The 21201-nt window shown below is 45.9% G+C and overlaps 1 protein-coding gene across 3 annotated transcripts in view; it reads left to right on the top strand.

Annotated features, from left to right (window-relative positions):
- The window catches only part of SORBS3 (sorbin and SH3 domain containing 3), a 113650-nt gene that overhangs the window by 36370 nt on the left and 56079 nt on the right, over positions 1 to 21201 (top strand). For all 3 annotated transcript variants that reach the window (XM_029603795.1, XM_029603794.1, XM_029603793.1), the window contains exons 5-7: positions 2327 to 2390; positions 8899 to 8998; positions 9926 to 10013. In XM_029603795.1, the coding sequence (XP_029459655.1) occupies positions 2327 to 2390; positions 8899 to 8998; positions 9926 to 10013 (252 nt within the window). The remainder of the gene's footprint in view (positions 1 to 2326; positions 2391 to 8898; positions 8999 to 9925; positions 10014 to 21201) is intronic.

Genomic DNA, 21201 nt, shown 5'->3' with positions numbered 1-21201 from the left:
TGACTGTTTGCATAAAAGCAGTATTCTGCAGCCTGGTTCTGTTTCTCTCCCCTCCCTCCTCTTTATATGAAACAAAGTCTCCCCCCCGGCAGAGGTCTCCTCCCAACTCTTTACTTCCCCTCCCCCAGAAAATCTCCTGCAACAGGGGTCCTCTTCCCTCCCTGCCTCCCGACTCTTTACATAAAAAGCAATCCCAGCTGCTTCCCTCCCTCCCTACATCTTTGCGGTCTAAAAAAGGGAGAGTCCCTTCCTCCCTCCCAATAAAGGACAGGAGGGAGGAAGGGAAGGGAGCAGCCAGGCGCACAACACCTGCAAGCTGGCAGGGAGGAGAACGCCTAGATTTGGCCAGCCCAGTTAGAAAGCTAGAGCTGAAAGTCAACACTGGCCCCCTAATATTCTCTGGGCCCTGTTCAGAATTTGTCCAGCTAAAGCAAGCTGCCCAGAGAACAGACTTTTCACAGTTCTGACTTAGCCGGCTAGATCCCTTCAACGGTCAGCCTCTAAGTGTGTTTTCTGTCGGTAGTTTGGAGATGCCAGCGTATGTGGGATTTTAGGGCAATGGAATCACCTGGCGTATTGCCGTTTTAGGGTGTTTCTAGGTAGATAGTTTTTATTTATTTATCAAACTTATAAACTGCGCTATCGACACTTCTAGTATTTTGGAGATGCATTTGGGGTACCTGTGTGCGTGTTGGGATTGCCGCTGGGTATTTACTGTATGGCTATATTCAAGTACATGTATTCTAGAGAGGTGGATCTACAAATGTGTAAGTGTCACGAGGATATAATCAGGTATATGCCTGTTTTGGAGGGGTACCTGCAGGCGTGTGAGTGTCACTACATTACTGTGACGGACGGCGTGGGTGTGAGCTTTTGTGGCTACGGTGTAGTTGACACAGCCTCATAGGCGAACTTATGAGATCTATGCCAACAGCTGGCGAACGTGCCCTGTGGTGGGACAGGCTGGAGATTCACCTATACCAGCTGCCTGCTCCTTGGATTCTGGCAGCCGGCAGGGCTTAGCTGGTTCCCTAGGGTGGTCTGGTAAGCAAGAGTCCAAGGGTACATTGGTATCAGGTCAGGCAGAAGACTGAAAGAATCGGAGACAGGCTATGGACAAACAAGGTCAGTTCCAGGCGGCAGGCAGTTGTGGTCAGGTCTGAGCAAGAGGTCAAGATCTGGAGAGTCAGGCCAAGAATAGACGGAGGCACACAGAGAACAATGTATGAGATGAACAGGAGAAGACACCACTGGACAAGGATGACAGGACATGCCAAGGCTAGACAAGGAAGGCTGGATGAGACACAGGAACCAGGGTCACAGGAACACTGAGACGATCAAGAACCAGGAACAAGAGTAGCACGCACTGCGAAGCAGGAGACCCGTTGCTGAAGCACCAATGCAGGGTCCTGGGGTATCTTAAATAGGCAGGCTAATGACTTCATCAAAAGGGGGACTTTTCCCACTGTGGCCGCTTTCAATCTTGAAGTGTGCCGCACAAGCACACATAGAGTGGCCCAAGAGGAGCCCTGGGAGGACGGCATCTGAGCACTGCACGTCGCTCCCTTGTGCATGCAAGTGCCTGAGGTGTCCCTGCTATGGAGAGGCTCTGTCATTCCCTGGGTGAGTGAGGCAGATCATGGGGGCATCGTAACAATTATATCATCTTTTATTAATTTAATATTTATACCAAAATATAAAAAAAAGCACACTCAGATCATATAGTAACATGTAAATGTTGGCAAAAAATGACCCAAGTAGTCCATCCAGTTTGCCCAACAAGTTTATTTTTTTAAGGGTAGTTCCTGCGGCTCCCTGCAGGTTACCCCCATGCTCTCTGTTAGGGGTAGTACCTGCGGCTCCCTGCAGGTTACCCCCATGCCCTCTGTTAGGGCTAGTACCTGCAGTTCCCTGTAGGTTACCCCCATGCTCTCTGTTAGGGGTAGTACCTGCGGCTCCCTGCAGGTTACCCGATGCCCTCTGTTAGGGGTAGTACCTGTGGCTCCATACAGGTTACCTCTATGCCCTGTTAATGCTAAATCTTGTGCGTTTTGAGAGCATATGCTAGTATGCTTGTGCAGTCAGGTTGAGTGCATGGATAATTAGGCGTTTCTGCTGGACTATGGGTATATTAGTGAGCACCTGTTAGTATGTGAGTAATTTAGAAGTGCACTCAGATACATTTAGTATATTTGGAGAACACTCATAACTATTCTGCTATTTTTATGCTCCCTCTGAATCTGTTTATTTTGGGAATGGTTTGGAGGGACTGACCTTTGCCTAGTTTCTAGTTAATGCATGCATGTTTCTCTGCTTCTCTCCTTAGAGTGTCGACAAGCCCCGGGACTGGTACAGAAGTATGTTTCAACAGATCCACAAGAACCAGCCAGGTAAAAGAGGATTTTTTTACCCAGGCTATTAATTAACACTGTGCCTCAGCATAGGTCACAGCAGGGCTGTAGCTAAACATGTTGAGGATAACTTCCAAAAGAAAAAGTGTAAATGTGAATGTAACGTACTATTGTAGCAATTTTCAAAAGCCCATTTACCTGGGTTAAGTGCACTTAAGGCGGATAAAACCTGCTGACAATACCTGGAGCAATTTTCCTTTGAAAATTCTCCCATTTTGAGTTTGTTCGTTGACCTGCTAATCTGTTCTGCACCTTCTTTCCTCATCCGAGAAACCAGCTGGTAGGAGAGAATATGGATGAGAGTTTCTATGGCTCCTACTCCCTCCCTTCAGCTGCAGGCACTATTCCCTCTAAGCCATGTGCGTGCACAGAGGTCATGACCCTTGCGCACATGGCAAAACATAGCACACGCAAGAAATCCCAATATTATTTGCACTATACTTGTTTGTAGTGCACAAACCTGAACTCGGTTGCACAAAAGGACATTTTTGCACACGTAGCCTTTCAAAATTTAGAAGGAACATTGGCTGCGGGTCCTCTATATATAATTTTGTTTTGTCTCTGCCAGCACCCAGAAGAACTGGAATCAATTAATTGTATCCACGTGCTCTACTTTTCTTAGAGAAATAAGATGGCGATGAGGTAAAACCAGGACTGGATCAGCAAAAGAAATTGCTGACTTTAGCAGGATGTCCAGTCTTTTCCTGCCCTCTCAAAAGCCACAAGACCAAGGACTGGAATAGCCAAGTCTGAGCCGTCTCACTCAGAGAAGCTTCTATGAAGGGGGCTTGAGGTACTGGAAGAATGCTCCAAGGTTTGGAAACTGCAATTCAGTGCAAAAAAAAAGAAAAGTAAAATCTTGCGTCTGCGGCACAGTGGTCTGTATCAATTAGGTTAAAAAGGGAAAAGGACGATGTTCTTGGGTGTCCAGTTTTTATTGGGCTGATGGTCTGGTTCCTTGGTATCTGTCAAACACAGACCGCTGTTGCTAGCTGCTCGATTCACGGTTGCTAAGTGCTGGAAGACCAGTCCAAATCTGGATTATTGGCTTGCCCAAGTTCAGGCCACTGCCGATATTGAGCGACTCTATTTTGACCCCAAAAAAATGCCCGTTACAAATTTACGGGGATATGGGGGCTTTATGATAAGTTCTGTGAAAGTCGATAGACTTATTTTAACTTCTGTATTCTCCCATATCTGTTGTTTTAGTTATTGTACCAGAGAACAATGTATGCTGTTATCATTATTTAATATGTTGAAAATCTGTTTAAATAAAGTTATTAAAAAAAAGAAAAGGGAAAAGGAGCTAGAAGTAATCATCTCAGATGGCCAGTCAGTGAAATACAGCAGAAGGGGAAGTTAACAGTGTGCTCCAGTGGATAAGGAAAGGTCTCACAGTCAGGAACAAGGAGCTGAGAGGCCTCCACCTTCACAAGGACACCAAGAGGAAACAGTCCAGGGAAGCGCTACCAAGAACATAAATCCTGCACGGAGAAGCCGAGGGAGCTCAAACTGTACTCCCAGGCTTCAATAAAAGTGCAAGAAAGGAGCATTTTGCACAGAAAAAGGAATTCAAGGACAGGAAGGTCATGATATAAAGTTGAAGGGAGGGAGGCTCAGAGGAAGCTTTTTTTTTTCCCTCCGTGGACAAGCAGCATGGTATCAGCCACACAAAGGGGATGCCATCATCCGACGGTGTCAAGGTGGAGCCCGGAGGGGTTCTCTGACCGTACATGGACCCTCCTGCACCGCTCGTCACTGTGCAGATATCCTTGGTCTTTTTCTTTCCACTCTTGCAAACTGATGTGAATCGCTCTCTCGCATTTTTTCCAGCTGCTGGTTGAGGTTTTTTTTTTTTATTATTCCTTTTCTCTTAAGATTCTTTTACTACTTCTTTATTTTAGCGAGTCTCCTACATTTTTCTTTCTTTGGCATTGGCCGCATTTCTCTCCTCCAAAAAACTGAATATCACCTCAGTGACTTTCAAGAGGTAGAAATCTGGACCAGGCTTCAAAATACCTCCGTGCTGTGAGAAAATGTCCTTGAATGCTGTGCCCTTCTCACCAGGTGCCACGTTGCACTTGCAGGTCCCCCAAGGCCAGAAGATCCAGGAGCCACGCGCTCCATGAATTTGTACACCTCTTCCGGAAAAAGCAGAAAGTCTACATCTGCAAAGGGGACCTTTGCTCAGCATAAAGAGGGCAGAGTCCTCTCGTGCTTGGAGTCATAGAGAGAGGTAAGCCCCATGCTCTGGCCTCAAAGATTACCCGCACACAGGCCTGGATTTGGGTGAAGGCAACATAGGCAATTGCCTAGGACACCAAGTTTTGAAGGCGCCAAATACCCAGACTAAAGAGGAGTGCAGCTGTGCTAAGGAGGAGCCTGCTCTACCAAGCCACTTGGCTCTCTGGCACTTTAGGGGGCGATGGGGGTAAGGAAGGACTTACCCCACTTTCCATCTCTAGGAACTCCCACTTCCCACTCTCCAACCCTGCCTATGGGCACAAAACTCTTAAATCCGGCCCTGCTGGCACAGTGAAAGACGCACGGTGCAGAAAGGGGATCACATACGTTAATGCCATCCACTGAGTCTCTGGCACAGACAAATATGGAATAAGGAGCCACAAATTAAAAGAGAAACATGCAGATAAAAACATTAACTGGAAACTCCAAGAAGCACTTCTATGGACTAGTTAAGCAGGAGGGAGGGGCCGGGGGGGAGGGGGAGAGACCCCAGCATTCTCCCCACCCTCCTCTCCAATACAGAATCCCTCCCCCCACCCAAGTACAAATGCCAGCATTTCCCCTCTCCAGGATGGACCCCCCCCCCCACCATTACCCCTTTCCTCCCCAGACCTCTCCCCTCTCTGCTGGACACCAGGCTTATCCCCAACAGCAGCAGCACTCTTATTTTTTCTTAGTGTCCTCCACCATTCTTCCCTATAAAGTCCCATCCCCAGCACAGATCATATCCCTCTACACTTCTTGCCTCCACCAACCCTCCGTTTATCTCCCGCTCTTTCCCCCCCCCCCCCCATCTGCTCCCTGCCCCATTCTCCTTGGCCAGCAACCTCTTGCCCACTATTTGCCCCATACTTCTCCCCACTTTGCAGCATTACCCCTTGCCTCCCCGTCCCCTTCAGTAGTATATGCCCCGCCTCTCTCTCTCCCTCCCCCTTTTGAAAATCTACCCCTTCCCTCTTCCCTTGCATTTGCCCTGCCTAGTTGTACTCACCTGCTTTCATTAAATTTATACGGCAGCTCCCTCACTGCGCACTCCACCAGCCCAGCCACTGGCAGGTTCAAACCTCGGGGGCGGAGACTTCCTGCTGCGGTTCTCATGCGGCACGAGGTCAGCACCGGGAAGGGCTGGCCTGCCAGCTTTCAGTTTTCTAGTGTTTGTTCCGGTGCAGAGGGACAGCGGGAGGATAAGGCGTCCCCGCTCCTCGATTGCTCTTTTGTGTCCCGCACTGCCAGGGAGTCAGAGCAGCTGAGCAGTCCTCCTCCAGCTGGCTGGCAGTGCTGTGGTGCTCTTCGGGTAGTGGCACCTATGGCCAAAGTCATTACTAGCCATAAGTATGCGACAGCTCTTCCTGCCAATGCTTATATGGCTGATGCCTGAACATTTGGACTCCTAGGTCCACTCCGTAGTCTTCCAGGCAGAGCTCCTGCATTTTCGCTAGGACTTCTAGATATTACTGTACTTGCAGCCTACCAGACAGACCCAATTGCTCGTTAGTTCTATCACTACAGCCAAATTCATTTAAACTAGTCGTCTTCTTAAAATCTTAGTCCAAGTGAAGCAAAACCATTTTTGAACCTTTATGAAGAGCCTTATGGCAGGCAGGGTAGGCCCATTCCTTTGGTGAGAACTCACTGCTCAGGAATGTGAGACTGGGTTGGATCGCCCTCTGTTTCTTACTCTTCTGAAGTCCTGACTTGCAGGCACTATCCTGCCTGGCCAGTGAGCACACACACACACACACACACACACACACACACACACACACACACACAAAAAGACTGCGCAGGCCAGGGAATCTTCAGCTGGGGACAGGATTAGCAGGTCGCAGGACTGCAGCCCTCTGTGCTTGGATTCCTGAGGAGCTGTATCTAGAGACCCTTGTGTGTTCTCGGGGCTCTGAGGAGATGCAGAGGGGGAGCCCTGCGTGTGCTAGAGTCCTGAAGAGCTATACAGGGGATCCCCGAATAGAAGCTGGCTTTTTTCAAAATGATTGGTGGGGCTAAACTCCACACAGATTACCCCTCCCTAGATAGTGAAAGAGTTTGCTCAATACTGAAGGTGCTCAACAGGCCTGGATTTCTCAATAGGTACACTAGGCCTGTTGCCTAGGGCATCAAAAATCTGGTGGGGGGGGGGGGGGCACTGTCTGAAGATTTATTGCCCTCCAGCTGTGCTGGATCTGACTCAGCAGAGAACAGCCCTCTGCTTCCTGATCCAGCCCCCTCCCTTCCCAGGCAGCATGCAGGGAACAAAATGGGAAAGGATTGAGCCTAGAGCACAGAGTGCAAAGGGGATCATTTTGGGGCAGTTAGTAGGAGCTGAGTGGGGGATCATTGCGGGGAAGGAGAGGGGATCAGTTGAGGGATGTGTCTGTGTGTAAGAGAGAAGGGACTGGCGCTGTTTACACAGAAACATGGAAATGACGGCAGAAAAGGACCGATGGTCCATCCAGTCCGCCCGGCAAGCTTCCCATGGTAGTAACTGCTGCGCCGTGCAGGTTACCCCCATGTATCAGTCAGTGCTGCTTGACGTGCTTTGCTTATGGACTTGGCCGTAGAAGCAGTCCTGTGTTTTGTCCTTATTGTCTGAGCATCCGTAACCCAGACTGTAAAAAAAAGTCATGGCTTGTGTTGGTTGTCCCTGAATCCAAATTTCCCTTTCCCTGGGTTTGCCAGACTGGATGGAAGGGATGAAAGGGGGCGGAGAACCGAAGCACAATAGAATTCACATTCTCTCTTTCTTGATCTCAGATTCTGTCCCCTGGATCCTGGAACCTCCCTTCCTCCCCAACTCTCCTTTCTGGTGCAGATCCTGGAACCAACTCCCTAACCTCTCCTCCTCCCTCCTGCTCCTGTTTCAGATTCCTGCTCTTCCCCACCTTCCTTGATTTTCCCCATCTCCCATCCTCCTTATCCCCAGTCCTTTACCTTCTCCTCACCCCATTCTTGGTCCCATCCCTGAAATCACCTCCCCTCCTGAGGGGTAGGGGGAGAAGAGCTCTCTCTAACTCACCAATGGGCCGATACAGTAAAAATGCGGGAGAGCAGCGCACGCACAGGCCACTCTCCTGTGTGCACGATACAGTATCTTAATTTATTTAAATTAGGCCCGGCGGTAAAAAAAGGCGCTAGGGACACTAGCGCGTCCCTAGTGCCTCCTTTTTGACGGAAGCGGTGGCTGTCAACGGGTTTGACAGCCGACGCTCAATTTTGCCGGCATAGGTTCTCCAGCCCGCTGACAGCCACGGGCTCGGCGGCAAAATTGAGCGTCTGGATTTCGACCTGACAGCCGCAGGCCCATTTTAACTTTTTTAAACTTTCGGGACCTCCGACTTAATATTGCCATGATATTAAGTCGGAGGGTGCACAGAAAAGCAGTTTTTACTGCTTTTCTGTGCACTTTCCCGGTGCCGGCAGAAACTACCTTTGGGTAGGCACTAATTTCTTAAAGTAAAATGTGCGGCTTGGCTGCACATTTTACTTATTGAATCGCGTGGGAATAACTAACAGGGCCATCAACATGCATTTGCATGTTGCGGGTGCTTTTAAGTTCGGGGGGGGGGGGGGGGGTTGGACGCGCTATTACCCCTTACTGAATAAGGGGTAAAGCTAGCACGTCCAAAACGCACGTCCAAAACGCGCTTCCAAATGCCGGCTAACTGTATCGGCCCACAAGTAAAATAAATAATTCAGACACAAGAAAGATTGGAAAATTACTTCATTTTTATAATAGAATAGAAAAGATGGAAGTATTTGCCAGTGTGCTTCAGAATTTTCTAATTTTTGCCACAGACTTTATCCTTCAGCTGCTGCAACAAACTGTGGGACTGTACCTTAGACCTTCTACTTTCTATTGTCTGATGGCTAGGGGGGGTGACAACAATGCCTAGGGGTGGCAAAACCCTAAATCCACCACTGGTGCTCAAGCACCCATCGAGCTGGCACCTACGGATGCACACAGGCCTCCGAGCAACTATTTAAGGGATCCTTGTGTGTGCTTAGGTCTCTCAGGACCTTGTACATCAGGACTCCTATGTGCACTCTAGCCTTTTAGGAAATGTGTGTGCTCAAGTCTCTAAAGAACTGTATGCAGAGATCCCTACTATTTCTGTCTGCTCAAGGTGCAAACACATTCATTTTGACATCGGTACTACTTAGGACAGAATTTGGAGCAGGGCAGGAGATTAAAATGGCTTGTTTTGGTAAGCAGATGGGTTGATAAATATCAAACATTCTTATTTAGAGCCTCAGTATATGGACCTCCAGCCGAGAGATGCTGTGGAAATCGAGTGGCGGGACTGTCGACCAAGCATGCCTGCTTTGCTGGGGAAGGAGACACCTGGGTGAGTGTGGATCCACACCTGCACACCTCAGGTTCTGGATCAAATTAGGAGAAGAAGGAATAGGCAATTCCTTAACTCTGTAGCTTTAGATTATACTGCAGCAATTAAATGCATTCAGTTCTTCAACTTTCACTTTTTAATTATTTATTTATCAGGTTTTATATACTGTCATTCGACTTAATTATAAAGCCATGATAACGGTTTACAAACATGGTAAAGGTTACAGACATATTAATATTAATAGAGAGACAACCATTCGCAAAGATTAATTTTGATGTTAAATATACCCAGTACTACGGATTGCACGAAGGGGTGCACAAAGGGGCGTGCCCCTTCGGCGCGCGATGCCTGTTGTTAGGCGCCGTTTAACGGACCGTCCGCGTCATCTTCGATGTCAGGGGGCGTGTCTTGCGATCGGGACTCTCTCCTCGCACTTCCCTCTCAGGTTTAGATGAAGTCTATAGTTCTCACCTTTTGATGGGCTAACACAAGGGGCTGAGAAAAGAAAACAGAGAGAGATGAGAAAAAATAAAAAACTATGTTAATGTAAATTGTTGTACCTTGCTAAAATGGATTTTCTGATATGGTAAGTAATCAGATATTGATAAATAAAGAAACAGACTAAAGACTGCAGGAGAGAGAACGATAAGCCAAGAGACATGAAATAAGACTGGCAAAATAGCTCCAGTAAAATATTTTGTGATAAGGAAAGAGAGAGATAGAAAGGGCAGAGGAAAGTTTTCTGTAGAGAGGAAGACAAGAGTTTGAGGAAACAGGTCCTCCATGCAATGAAAGTTTTCACTGGAGCAGAACTTGGCTTTCACAATTAAATTCAGATTTGTCTTGGAGGGGAAGCTCAGAATTAATAACAATGGTGACCCTAATAAATGTTCAAATACTGTGTTTTGCTTTGCTGTACTTCTGAAGGAGCCACGGATTGCGACAAGCACAGGTTGTCCCCACGTCCAATGCTGTGGAGCCCAGCAACTCCTCCACTACTAACCAAACAAACAAGGTACAGATATCCTACCCGAGGGAAGGGCAAAGGGGATACTGCTCACTGGGAAGTGAGTGGGGGATTCTCCTCATTGGGAAGAGTGCTGCAGATTTTCTTCATTGGGATGGATGGGGGTGGGAAAGGAATCTGAAATATGACAGCAGATAAAGATCCTAAGGCCAATCTATCTGCCCATTTCTCCATCCTGTTGCAATAGCACAGCACCTACTTGACTTTGCTAACTTGCAACTCAGGATGCTTTGTGCTTATCCCAGGCTTTTTTGAATTTTGCCCTTTATCACCTCCTCTGGGAGGCTATTCCATATGTCCACCACCCTTTCTGTGAAGAAATATTTTATTATTTTATTTCACAGCCTACCCCTTTTTAGCCTCATATCGTAATAACCTGATAATCAAACTTCCTTTTTCTACTGAAAAATGTTTGTCTCTTATGCATTATTTCTACTTTGAAATATTTCAATGCTTAAGAACATGCCATACTGGGTCAGACCAAGGGTCCATCAAGCCCAGCCTCCTGTTTCCAACAGTGGCCAATCCAGGCCATAAGAACCTGGCAAGTACCCAAACACTAAGGGCTGGATATTAATACCTACGCACAGGCGTACATTTGTGCGCGCAACCCGGTGCGCACAAATGTACGCCCGATTTTATAACATGCGCGTGCAGCCGCACGCATGTTATAAAATCCAGGGTCGGCGCGCACAATGGGGTGCACAATAGTGCACCTTGTGTGCGCCGAGCCCTTGGGGAGCCCTGCTGGCTTTCCCCATTCCCTCCAAGGCCGCTCCAAAATCTTAAAGACCTCTATCATATTCCCCCTCAGCCGACTCTTCCCCAAGCTGAACAACCCTAACCTCTTCAGCCTTTCCTCATAGGGGAGCTGTTCCATCACCTTTATCATTGTGGTTGCCCTTCTCTGTACCTTCTCCATCACAACTATATCTCTTTTGAGATGTAGCGACCAGAATTGTGCACAGTATTCAAGGTGTGGTCTCACCATGGAGCGATACAGAGGCATTATAACATTTTCCATTTTATTCACCATTCCCTTCCTAATAATTCCCAACATTCTATTTGCTTTTTTGACTGCCACAGCACACTGAACCGATGATTTCAATGTATTATCCACCATGAAGCCTAGTTCTTTTTCTTGGGTGGTAGCTCCTAATATGGAACCTAACATTGTGTAACTATAGCATGGGTTATTTTTCCCTATATGCATTACCTTGCACTTATCCACATTAAATTTCATCTGCCATTTGGATGCCCAATTTCCAGTCTCAGAAGGTCTTCCTGCAATTTCTCACAATCTGCTTGTGATTTAACTACCCTGAACAATTTTGAATCATCTGCAAATTTGATTACCTCACTTGTATTTCTTTCCAGATCATTTATAAATATATTGAAAAGTACGAGTCCAAATACAGATCCCTGAGGCACTCCACTGCCCACTCCCTTCCACTGAGAAAATTGTCCATTTAATCCTACTCTCTGTTTAATCCTACTCTCTATCTTTTAGCCAATTTGTAATCCACAAAAGGACATCACCACCTATCCCTTGACTCTTTACTTTTCCTAGAAGCCTCTCATGAGGAACTTTGTCAAACGCCTTCTGAAAATCCAAATACACTACATCTACCGGTTCACCTTTATCCATATGTTTATTAACTCCTTCAAAAAAGTGAAGCAGATTTGTGAGACAAGACTTGCCTTGGGTAAAGCCATGCTGACTTTGTTCCATTAAACCATGTCTTTCTATATGTTCTGTGATTTTGATATTTAGAACACTTTCCACTATTTTTCCTGGCGCTGAAGTCAGGCTAACTGGTCTGTAGTTTCCCGGATCACCCCTGGCGTCCTTTTTAAATATTGGGGTTACATTAGCCACCCTCCAGTCTTCAGGTACAATGGATGATTTTAAGGATAGGTTACCAATTTTTACTAATAGGTCTGAAATTTCATTTTTTAGTTCCTTCAGAAGCCTGGTGTGTATACCATCTGGTCCAGGTGATTTACTACTCTTCAGTTTGTCAATCAGGCCTACCACATCTTCTAGGTTCACCGTGATTTGGTTCAGTCCATCTGAATCATTACCCATGAAAATCTTCTATGATACGGGTATCTCCCCAACATCCTTTTCAGTAAACGCTGAAGCAAAAAAATCATTTAATCTTTCCACTATGTCCTTATCTTCTCTAATTGCCCCTTTAACCCCTCGATCATCTAACGTCCAACTGACTCCCTCACAGGCTTTCTGCTTTGGATATATTTTTAAAAGTTTTTATTGTGAGTTTTTGCCTCTACGGCCAACTTCTTTTCAAATTCTCTCTTAGCCTGTCTTATCAATGTCTTACATTCTGTTGGATCCTTTTTCCAATTTTTGAATGACGATCTTTTGGCTAAAATAGCTTCTTTCACCTCCCCTTTTAACCATGCCGGTGATCGTTTTGCCTTCTTTCCACCTTTCTTAATGTGTGGAATACATCTGGACTGTGCTTCTAGGATGGTATTTTTTAACAATGACCATGCCTCTTGCACACTTTTTACCTTTGTAGCTGCTCCTTTCAGTTTTTTTCTAACTATTTTTCTCATTTTCTCAAAGTTTCCCTTTTGAAAGTTTAGCACGAGAGCCGTGGATTTGCTTACTGTCCCCCTTCCAGTCATTAATTCAAATTTGATCATATTATGATCACTATTGCCAAGCGGCCCCACCACCATTACCTCTCTCACCAAATCCTGTGCTCCACTGAGAATTAGATCTAAAATTGCTCCCTCTCTTGTCGGTTCCTGAACCAATTGCTCCATAAAGCTGTTATTTATTCCATCCAGGAACATTATCTCTCTAGCATGTTCCGAGGATACATTTATCCAGTCAATATTGGGGTAACTGAAATCTCCCATTATTACTGCACTACCAATTTGGTTAATTTTCCTAATTTCTCTTAGCATTTCACTGTCTGTCTTATCATCTTCACCAGGTGGACAGTAGTATACTCCTATTACTATAGACTTCCCCGACACACAAGGGATTTCTACCCATAAAGATTCAGTTTTGCATTTAGTCTCATGCAGGATGTTTATCCTGTTGGACTCTATGCCATCCCGGACATAAAGCGCCACACCGCCTCCCGGGTGCTCCTCTCTGTCACTACGATATAATTTGTGCCCCGGTATAGCACTGTCCCATTGGTTATCCTCCTTCCACCATGTCTCTGAGATGCCAATTAAGTCCATGTCATTATTCACTGCTATACATTCTAATTCTCTCATCTTACTTCTTAAACTTCTGGGATTAGCATACAAACATTTCAAAGTTTGTTTTTTGTTTGTATTTTCATTCTGCTTTTTAATTGATAAGGATAAGTTAGAATTTTTTAGCTCCTCTTAGGTGTACAAGTTTAAGTCCTTAAGTCCTATTCATAAGATTTATAGTGCAGATACTGGTAGCCCTCTTCTGGAATACCTCTAACATGTCTATATATCCCTATGATCACCCTGGGGTCTCTCTTCTCTCAGCTAGACTAGCATAAAATAAATAAATATGTTCTAAACACAGAAGAGTAACTATGAGTATTGTTTGCCTGTTGGGAATGGTTTGGGGCATGATACTGGTAAAAGGGAACGCGGGTGCTATTATTTGTATGTATATGCACAACGCAGAGATAAGCAGATAAGAAAGCCAAATGAAAAAAAACAGCATTCATATGGAGACATGCAAACAGTTGACAAGACATCCTATAGCTTAAGCAGGATATCAAGGTTGCTCACAACACCTCTGGACCACTCAAGCTACAGTCGCCGGACCAGAAAACGGCCCATCAGGAAGCCCCATCCATGAGCCCGCATAAAAAATAAGAACCCCGCTAATAGTCTCGATACTGATGCCTTGGAACCCCCATCCGCTCTCATCTTCTCAATAAACTGTATCAAGAAATCATCTGGAACAGGTCCCATTTGCCAACCCAAGGATGCAAGGAAAGAAACCACTTTACTAGTGCCATTTACCTAACCCATCCAAGTAGATGGTGATGATCACAGCAGCTTCCATGCTTCCAGGAACCAAATTTCCATAGGAAAGGCAGTATAGAAACTCTGCATGGGTCCGCTTCTGGAGCAACCTGGCAAAACAGCGCCCACTTGGAACGAAAAAGAGAATTAGCCACACCTGGAACATGACGAGCCCAAACTGTCACATTTAGAGTCGTACAACAAAGCCAAGCTCCAGCAACAAGTCTGAAATCATCAGGCATTTAGCCAATCTTGTAATATTGACTTCAACTACACCTAGGTTATTGCACCAGAAAACAACCTTATCCTGGAAGCACAAACCCCATAAAAAGACTGCGACCACTATCAGAAACAATTCAAAAAATGTGATGTTCCTAGTAGTTCCGGCTCACTTCTAGTCATCCAGCCATGAAGCTGTGCACCAGGAATCCTGACAATAAGCCCCAAAACTGAGGGAGGCCCACTTTGTCAGTATACAACTCTAAATCATGGCTCGATAAATAGTCCGACTGCCAAAGCAAAGACCCATTAAAATCAGACAAAAACGTATCCCAAATACGCCGGTCCAACTGGCTAAAATGTTCTCTGGCAGAAGTACTCAATGCTGGAGAAATTGTGGACAGATTGGCGACTACTTTCATATGTGGTGGTCTTGCCCCGCTCTCAGGCCCCTGTGGCGTCAGCTGGAGAGCTGGCTCAGTGAGGTGTTGCTCACCCCAGTAACATTATCTCCTCAAATTGCGCTTTTGAATTTCCCTGTGGATACTTTGCCTAAATCTCAATGTTCTTTTGTGAAGGCTGTTCTAATGGCACTGCGGGGGGTCCTAGCCCGTGATTGGCGGAGTGCCCATGTTCCCCCCCTTCCCCCCGCCCCCCGTTTGATAGTGTTTTGAGACGCCTTCACTGGGTATACTATATGGAGAAATTAACTGCAATTAAATATGATTGTTTAGCACGTTTTGCTGAGCCTTGGAAATGGTATCGGCAGTGGCAATTGACACATTATCAGGTTCCTCTTTGAACATACCTTTCCACTGGCATTAAGTGGTTGGGGCTATTCCTTTTTGTTCTTTTGACGAGGTAGTTTTGGGTGAGGCCTGGTACTTGGACACAGGGATAATGGTTATTTTTGCTGCCCATGTTCTCTGATTTCGTTTTATATTTTCTTTATTTTTGTACAACGTTTTTTTTGCTTCTTGCTTCTCTTCATTGGGGGGGGGGAGGGGGGTTGGGGGTGGTTTTGTTAATGTTTAAAAAGACAGGGTTGTTCTGGTGGACTGGATGAACTGCCTGTATTATTGATGTTCTTTTTCTTTGTATAATTTTTCTTACTATGTACTGGCTGTGTCTCTTTCTTACTGATGGATACCCTGTGAATAAACAGTTTATTACAAAAAAAAAAACGTATCCCAAATACCTAAGTCCTCGCACAACCCCCACGAAATGCGAATATGGTGATTGCTCTTAATGACACCAGCCATCGCAAATGACAATCTTCTAAGGAATACCCTCCCCATGGGAATGACCCGACGGGCAAAATTTAAACTTCCCACCAACGACTGCAGCTCCTGCAATGTTAACTTTGCCCAAAGCAGTACCCTCTCAATCAACCCTCTCATTCTTGCCACCTTGTCAGAAGGCAATCGGGAAATCATGTCCACTGAATCTAACTCGATCCCAAGAAAAACCAACCATGTGCAAGGGTCCTCTGGTTTTTCCCTCTGCAATAGGGATACCGAAATCAGCGGAAACCTCATGAAAGCAGCGCAGAGCATTCGTACATTCTTCCAAAGCAGCCTTTCCAACAAATAAGAAATCATCCAAGTAATGGACGAAATTAGCCAACCCCGACCGCTGCTCAACTACCTATTGCCGAAAGTGCTAAAGGCCTTAAAATACAAACAAGCCACTGAACATCCCATGGGCATGCATTTGTCAAAATAAAAGGACTTGTTGAAATGAAAACCCAGCAAATAAAAACTACCTGGATGAACCGGCAGAAGCCGAAAAGCCGAATCAATATGCACCTTGGCCATCAAAGCTCCATGACCATTGCACCGCACCATTCACACTGCTGAATCAAATGATGCACACCACACTGCACAAAGATCCTTTGGAATAAAATCATTCACTGAATTCCTCTCAAGGAAAGACAAATTATGTATCAATTTAAACTTACCAGATTTCTTCTTAGGGATCACTGCCAATGGTGACAAACCCATCCCTGAAACAGAGGATCTCCAAAAGGACCTACAATTCTACCGAGCTTGATCTCACCCCACAATTTATCACTAACCACCTTAGCCATCCTACGCACGGAAAGGCAATTCTTACCGTCCCCCACAGAGTTGGCCTGACAAAGGGAATATGAAAATCAAACTGAAACCCACGATATAAAAGAAGCCCAACCTCTGCTCTAGGGTAAGCCTTATGCCATGGCAACAATGCATCGACATGAACTGGGGTGGCGCCTGCTCCAAAGACTCTTTGAACAGGACCCTTCACAGAGGGCCCACTTGAGCATCCATCTCCCGCCCGCTTAAGGCATTTAGAGGCTGGGTGATTCGCTCTGCAGCTAGAACAGACATGCCTCAGCGCCTCCCAGCCAGCCTGGGCCGAAGAAAAGAAGACCAGCCAGCCCCCGCGGTAGACCAAGCCGGCAGGGGCCGAAGAAATGAAGATGGGAGCCTCCCAGCCAGCCCCAGCCATAGACCAAGCCGGCAGGGGGCCGACTAAATTAAAATAGAGGCTGACGGCGGCGGCCGAAGAAAAGAAGATGGGCGCCTCCCAGCCAGCCTCAAGCAGGGGCTGGCTGGGCAGCGCCTATCTTCTTTCCTTCAGCCCCCACCAGCCTCGATTTTAATTTCTTCGGCCCCTGCCGGCCTCGGTTTTAATTTCTTCGGCCCTCTTGGTCTCCGGCAGCGACCGAAGAAATTAAAATCGAGGCCCCCGCTGAACATCTGGTCTCCGGCGGTTAGCAGCACCGGTGTTCACTACTTTGGCCCCCGCCGGCCTCGATTTTAATTTCTTCGGCCCTCTTGGTCTCCGGCGGGGGCCGAAGAAATTAAAACCGAGGCCAGCGGGGGCCGAAGAAGTTAACACCGGTGCTGCTAACCACCGCCGGAGACCAGCTGTTCAGCGGGTGCCTTGGATCGGAAGGGTACTTCTGTGTGTGAGAAAGGAACGGTGCTTGTGTGTGTGTGTATGTGAGAAAGGAATCTGCCAGTTTAAAAAAAAATGAAATGTGATAGTACATATGCAACTTTTGAAAAGTTGGATGAAAGATTAAATTACTGAATTTTAAGCATCCCTCTTCTGGAAAATAAAATTTAGCAAAGTGGGTAGAGACAAATACTAAAGCAAAAAAAAATTAAACTATTTAAAATGTTCATCTCAGCAAAATCACAAATTTAAGATACTGATGCCAGGTGGGGTTTGTTTGTTTTTTTAAGCATAATTTAAGCATGAAGACTAGAATAGTTCCAATCTGAAACGGTTTTGCCATTTTTTTTAAGCCTTTAGAAAATGTATATTTTTAAATGACTAAGACTGGAATCTTCCCATTTAAAAGGGAAGTTGATTAAGGATGTCTTTCGGTTCCATATCTCCCACATGAATAATCATATGACTGATAGTTTGAAGAAAGACACTTGCTTTATTGCCTGAAAGCGCAAAACAAGAGAAGCTGTACGGTGTGGGTGGCTGTCCCTTGGGAGGACAGAACCTGAAGGAAGGATGTCATTTCGTCTTCTGACAGGAATGTGGTTTTCTTATTTAATGGTTGGGAACATCACTTTCACTTTTAGTAAAAGTAAAAAATGCTGCAAGTCTGAAAGCAAGGTGCTTCTGTGAGAGTGTAATGTGTATGTGAGACAGGGAGGGTGCTTCTGTGTGTCAATGTGTGTGTGCAAGAGAGATGGAGCAATTTTTTGGCTGGTATGTGGCTGTGAGATAGAACATATGTGTGATTGAAAGCTTGTGTGTAAGTGAAATAGAGAGAGCATGTGTGTGATTGAAAGCCTTTGTGTAAGAGAGAGCGAGAGCATTGTGTGATTGAGAGAGACTGGCCAGAGAGGTGATGTGTATATGTGTGAGACTGATCAGGGAGATGACTGGTATGTGTGTGTGTGTGTGTGTGAGAGAGAGCGAGAGAGAGAGAGAGACTGGTTGGGGAGATGATTGGTGTGTGAGAGACAGAAATTGGTCTTGAGGGTATGACTGGTGTGTGTGTGTGAGTGAGAGAGAGAGAGAAGAGATTGGTTGTGGTCCCTAAGGAAGAGGACCGTGAGGACAGCTTCAGCAGCTACTGCTGCTTCTGGTGTGGCCTGCAAGGGAAAGGAGTAGGGGAACTGCTGGAGAGGGTAAGTAAAGGTGGCTTTTTAAGTTCATTTTTCTTGATTGACTACCATTTTAATTATTGAGTAGTATGTGATGTGTCTGCTGTTTGAAATATTTTATTGGTGTTTGGTAAAGGTTTCAAAATTTGCTTGAGTCTTTAATTATTGGATATTTTATTCATCAGCTGTTTTGAAATTATTTTATTAGTATGATTTTATAATTATGATTCATGATTTATATATCTTTATTTTATTGATTTGTTTCACGAGGAATGGTGACATTTTTGTTTTTCCATTGTTGCACTGTATAGAGTCTGGCGTGATACATTTTACAGTTTAGATTTTGTCTGTACATTTCTATTTATACTTTATGTGGTTTTATTCTGTATTTGGTGAGAGTTTGTGTTCTGCATGCAAAGACTGAGAGGAAGCATTCTTTTAGCATGTGGTTTCTCTGTAGGGATCTGTAGTAGCTTACCCTGTTCTGTTTTCCTGATAGGAGGTGTATTGGTATTTTAGATTCTGGTGTAATATTTGTGGTATTCTTTTTCATAGGTGGGGTTGTTATTCTTTGAGTTTTGGCAAATAGTACTGTGTTGATACGGGAGGACCATGCCGAAATATAGGGGTGTGTACATATATATGTAAATTATATTGTATATGTAATTGGGTACCCATGGGCCAGTATGGAGAAAAATCCCCCGGGCCACTATTTTCCCTCAATCCGCCCCTGAACTGAACTACCAACATTACTCGCCGCAGAGGAAGGGATCTTGCTATTCATATGCATCAGCCACAAATCCACATCCTGAGTACCCTAGGACTTGAACTTATTCTCCTCCATACGGTCCCTAAATTGCTTGTCGTAATTAAGTCAAGACCAACTCTTATACTCTTTGCTGGCGGCCAAAATCACGTTAGCATAAGCTAAAAAAGGCCCATAATGAGAGGGGTCATGATGACCCACTACGCTCGCCAGCCAAAGGAAAGACCGTATCCAATTGTGAATATTGCGCAAAACCTTTTTTTTTTTTGAGTCCCCTGGAAACGTTCGGCCCTCCCTTTCTTCTTATTCTCCCTCCTCTTCCCGCTCCTGCCTTCTAATAGCTGGAAAATATCAATATACTTACAATGTCTAATCTTCCTGAGAGACCTGGGCACATCCTCCCACAGTTCCGAAAAAGTCACTAATGCAGGGGTTCCCCTATCGTCACCCTTATCCTTTGCTGCAGCATCAGCTGGAGACGAGGCACACAAAGAACCAGACGAGGAAGTCGACGATGAAGAGTCAGATGAACTAGATCTGTCCCTCTTCCTCTTATGTTTAGATCTCGCCCGTTTCTTACCCGACTCCCCAGATTTATCCACGGCAGCAAGAGACTCCCCGGCACCTGACAGACCCGACAGAACTGACACATCCCTCTACCCAGATAAACCCACAATGGACGACTCACCATGCTGCGCCGACCCTGACTCAGTCACTCCAATATTCTGGGAAAGAGGGGCAGCTGCATTCACTGCCGCAGACACAGGATCATCTTGCCACCCTTCCTGGCAAGAGGTCCTGGACCAACCGACCAGCCTTACAAAGTATTACCCTGAGGAGGAACACAGGAAGCCGAAGCAGAAGGCCCAACAAATCCCGCTGTACCCATACCCCCCTCAGTTGGCTGCATAAAACCCTGGGGCAGAACGCCATCCCGCTGTACCATACCCCCCCCCCCCCCCCCCCCCCCCCCTCAGTTGGCTGCATACAACCCTGGGGCAGAACGCCATCCACTCTGAATGAAATTACCAAATGAAGGATCTCCAAAATCCAGCCCATAAGGCCAAAAGAAAGGAGGGGCACCCCAGCTGCCACCACCCTATGTGGAAAATCTTCCCTGAAAGTCCGGACTCAATCGTTGTGCTGAGAAACGCTCACCTAGAAGAACAAATTGAGGTCCTATACCCTCTACATAGACTCCTAAAATTAGAGGGCTGCCCTCTAGCCCCCACCCCCCACTCAGCAGGAAATGCTGCTCAAGAAAAACCCACCAAGCATCCTCCCCCTCAAAACTTTCTGCACCAGGACGAGGCATCCCACCTTGATAACCACCCCACCATTCAGGACCCCAGTAGCCCAGCCCAGGAACTCCTGAATCAATCCCTCGCCAGGAAACCCCCTCCACAGCCCATCCTTCCAAGCAGTACCCAATTAGAAGCAATATTTTACTTACTTCTTTGTTATAATTTTAGTTTTTTAGATTTGAGTATTTTTAATTATTTTATTTATGTATTATTATTTCTTAAGATTGCTGCTCTTATTGGATTGTTTTATGAAATTTGTTGTATTTTTTTATTCTTTTTATGTTTTTTATTATTTTAAGAGATACTGTTAACCGGTGTGAAGGTGTGTGCCGACACCGGTATATAAAAACTAACTAACTAAATAAATAAATAAATCCACCCGGAGATATTCGAGGAGGAAGGAGTCGCAACTGCCCCTGGACACTGAGCAGTAGCCTCAGCGGACACCGCTCCCTGATATAGGTTTATGTGCGTGTATGTCAGATTGGGTGGGAGGTTAGAGAGTGATGCGAAGGGAGCAGGACCAAAGCATGGTAGAGAGACCTGCCACACCCCCCAGAGAATTCGGTTCCTCTTTCCCTTCATCTCAGATTCTAACCCCCAGATCCTGGAACTTCCCTTCCTTTCTCTCCAGATCCTGGAAGCCCCTCCCCAAGCTCCCCTCCTCCAACCCAGAACCTCTCTCCCCCACTCTCATTCCAGATACCTGCTCTTCCCCCATCTTCCTCATCCCCAGTCTTCTTCTCCCCATCTCTGAGATCTCCTACCCT

Source organism: Rhinatrema bivittatum, chromosome 5 (assembly GCF_901001135.1).
Source record: "Rhinatrema bivittatum chromosome 5, aRhiBiv1.1, whole genome shotgun sequence".
NCBI lineage: Eukaryota > Metazoa > Chordata > Amphibia > Gymnophiona > Rhinatrematidae > Rhinatrema > Rhinatrema bivittatum.
The sequence above is the reverse complement of the archived record's forward strand: the minus strand, read 5'-3'. Positions and strand labels throughout refer to the sequence as shown.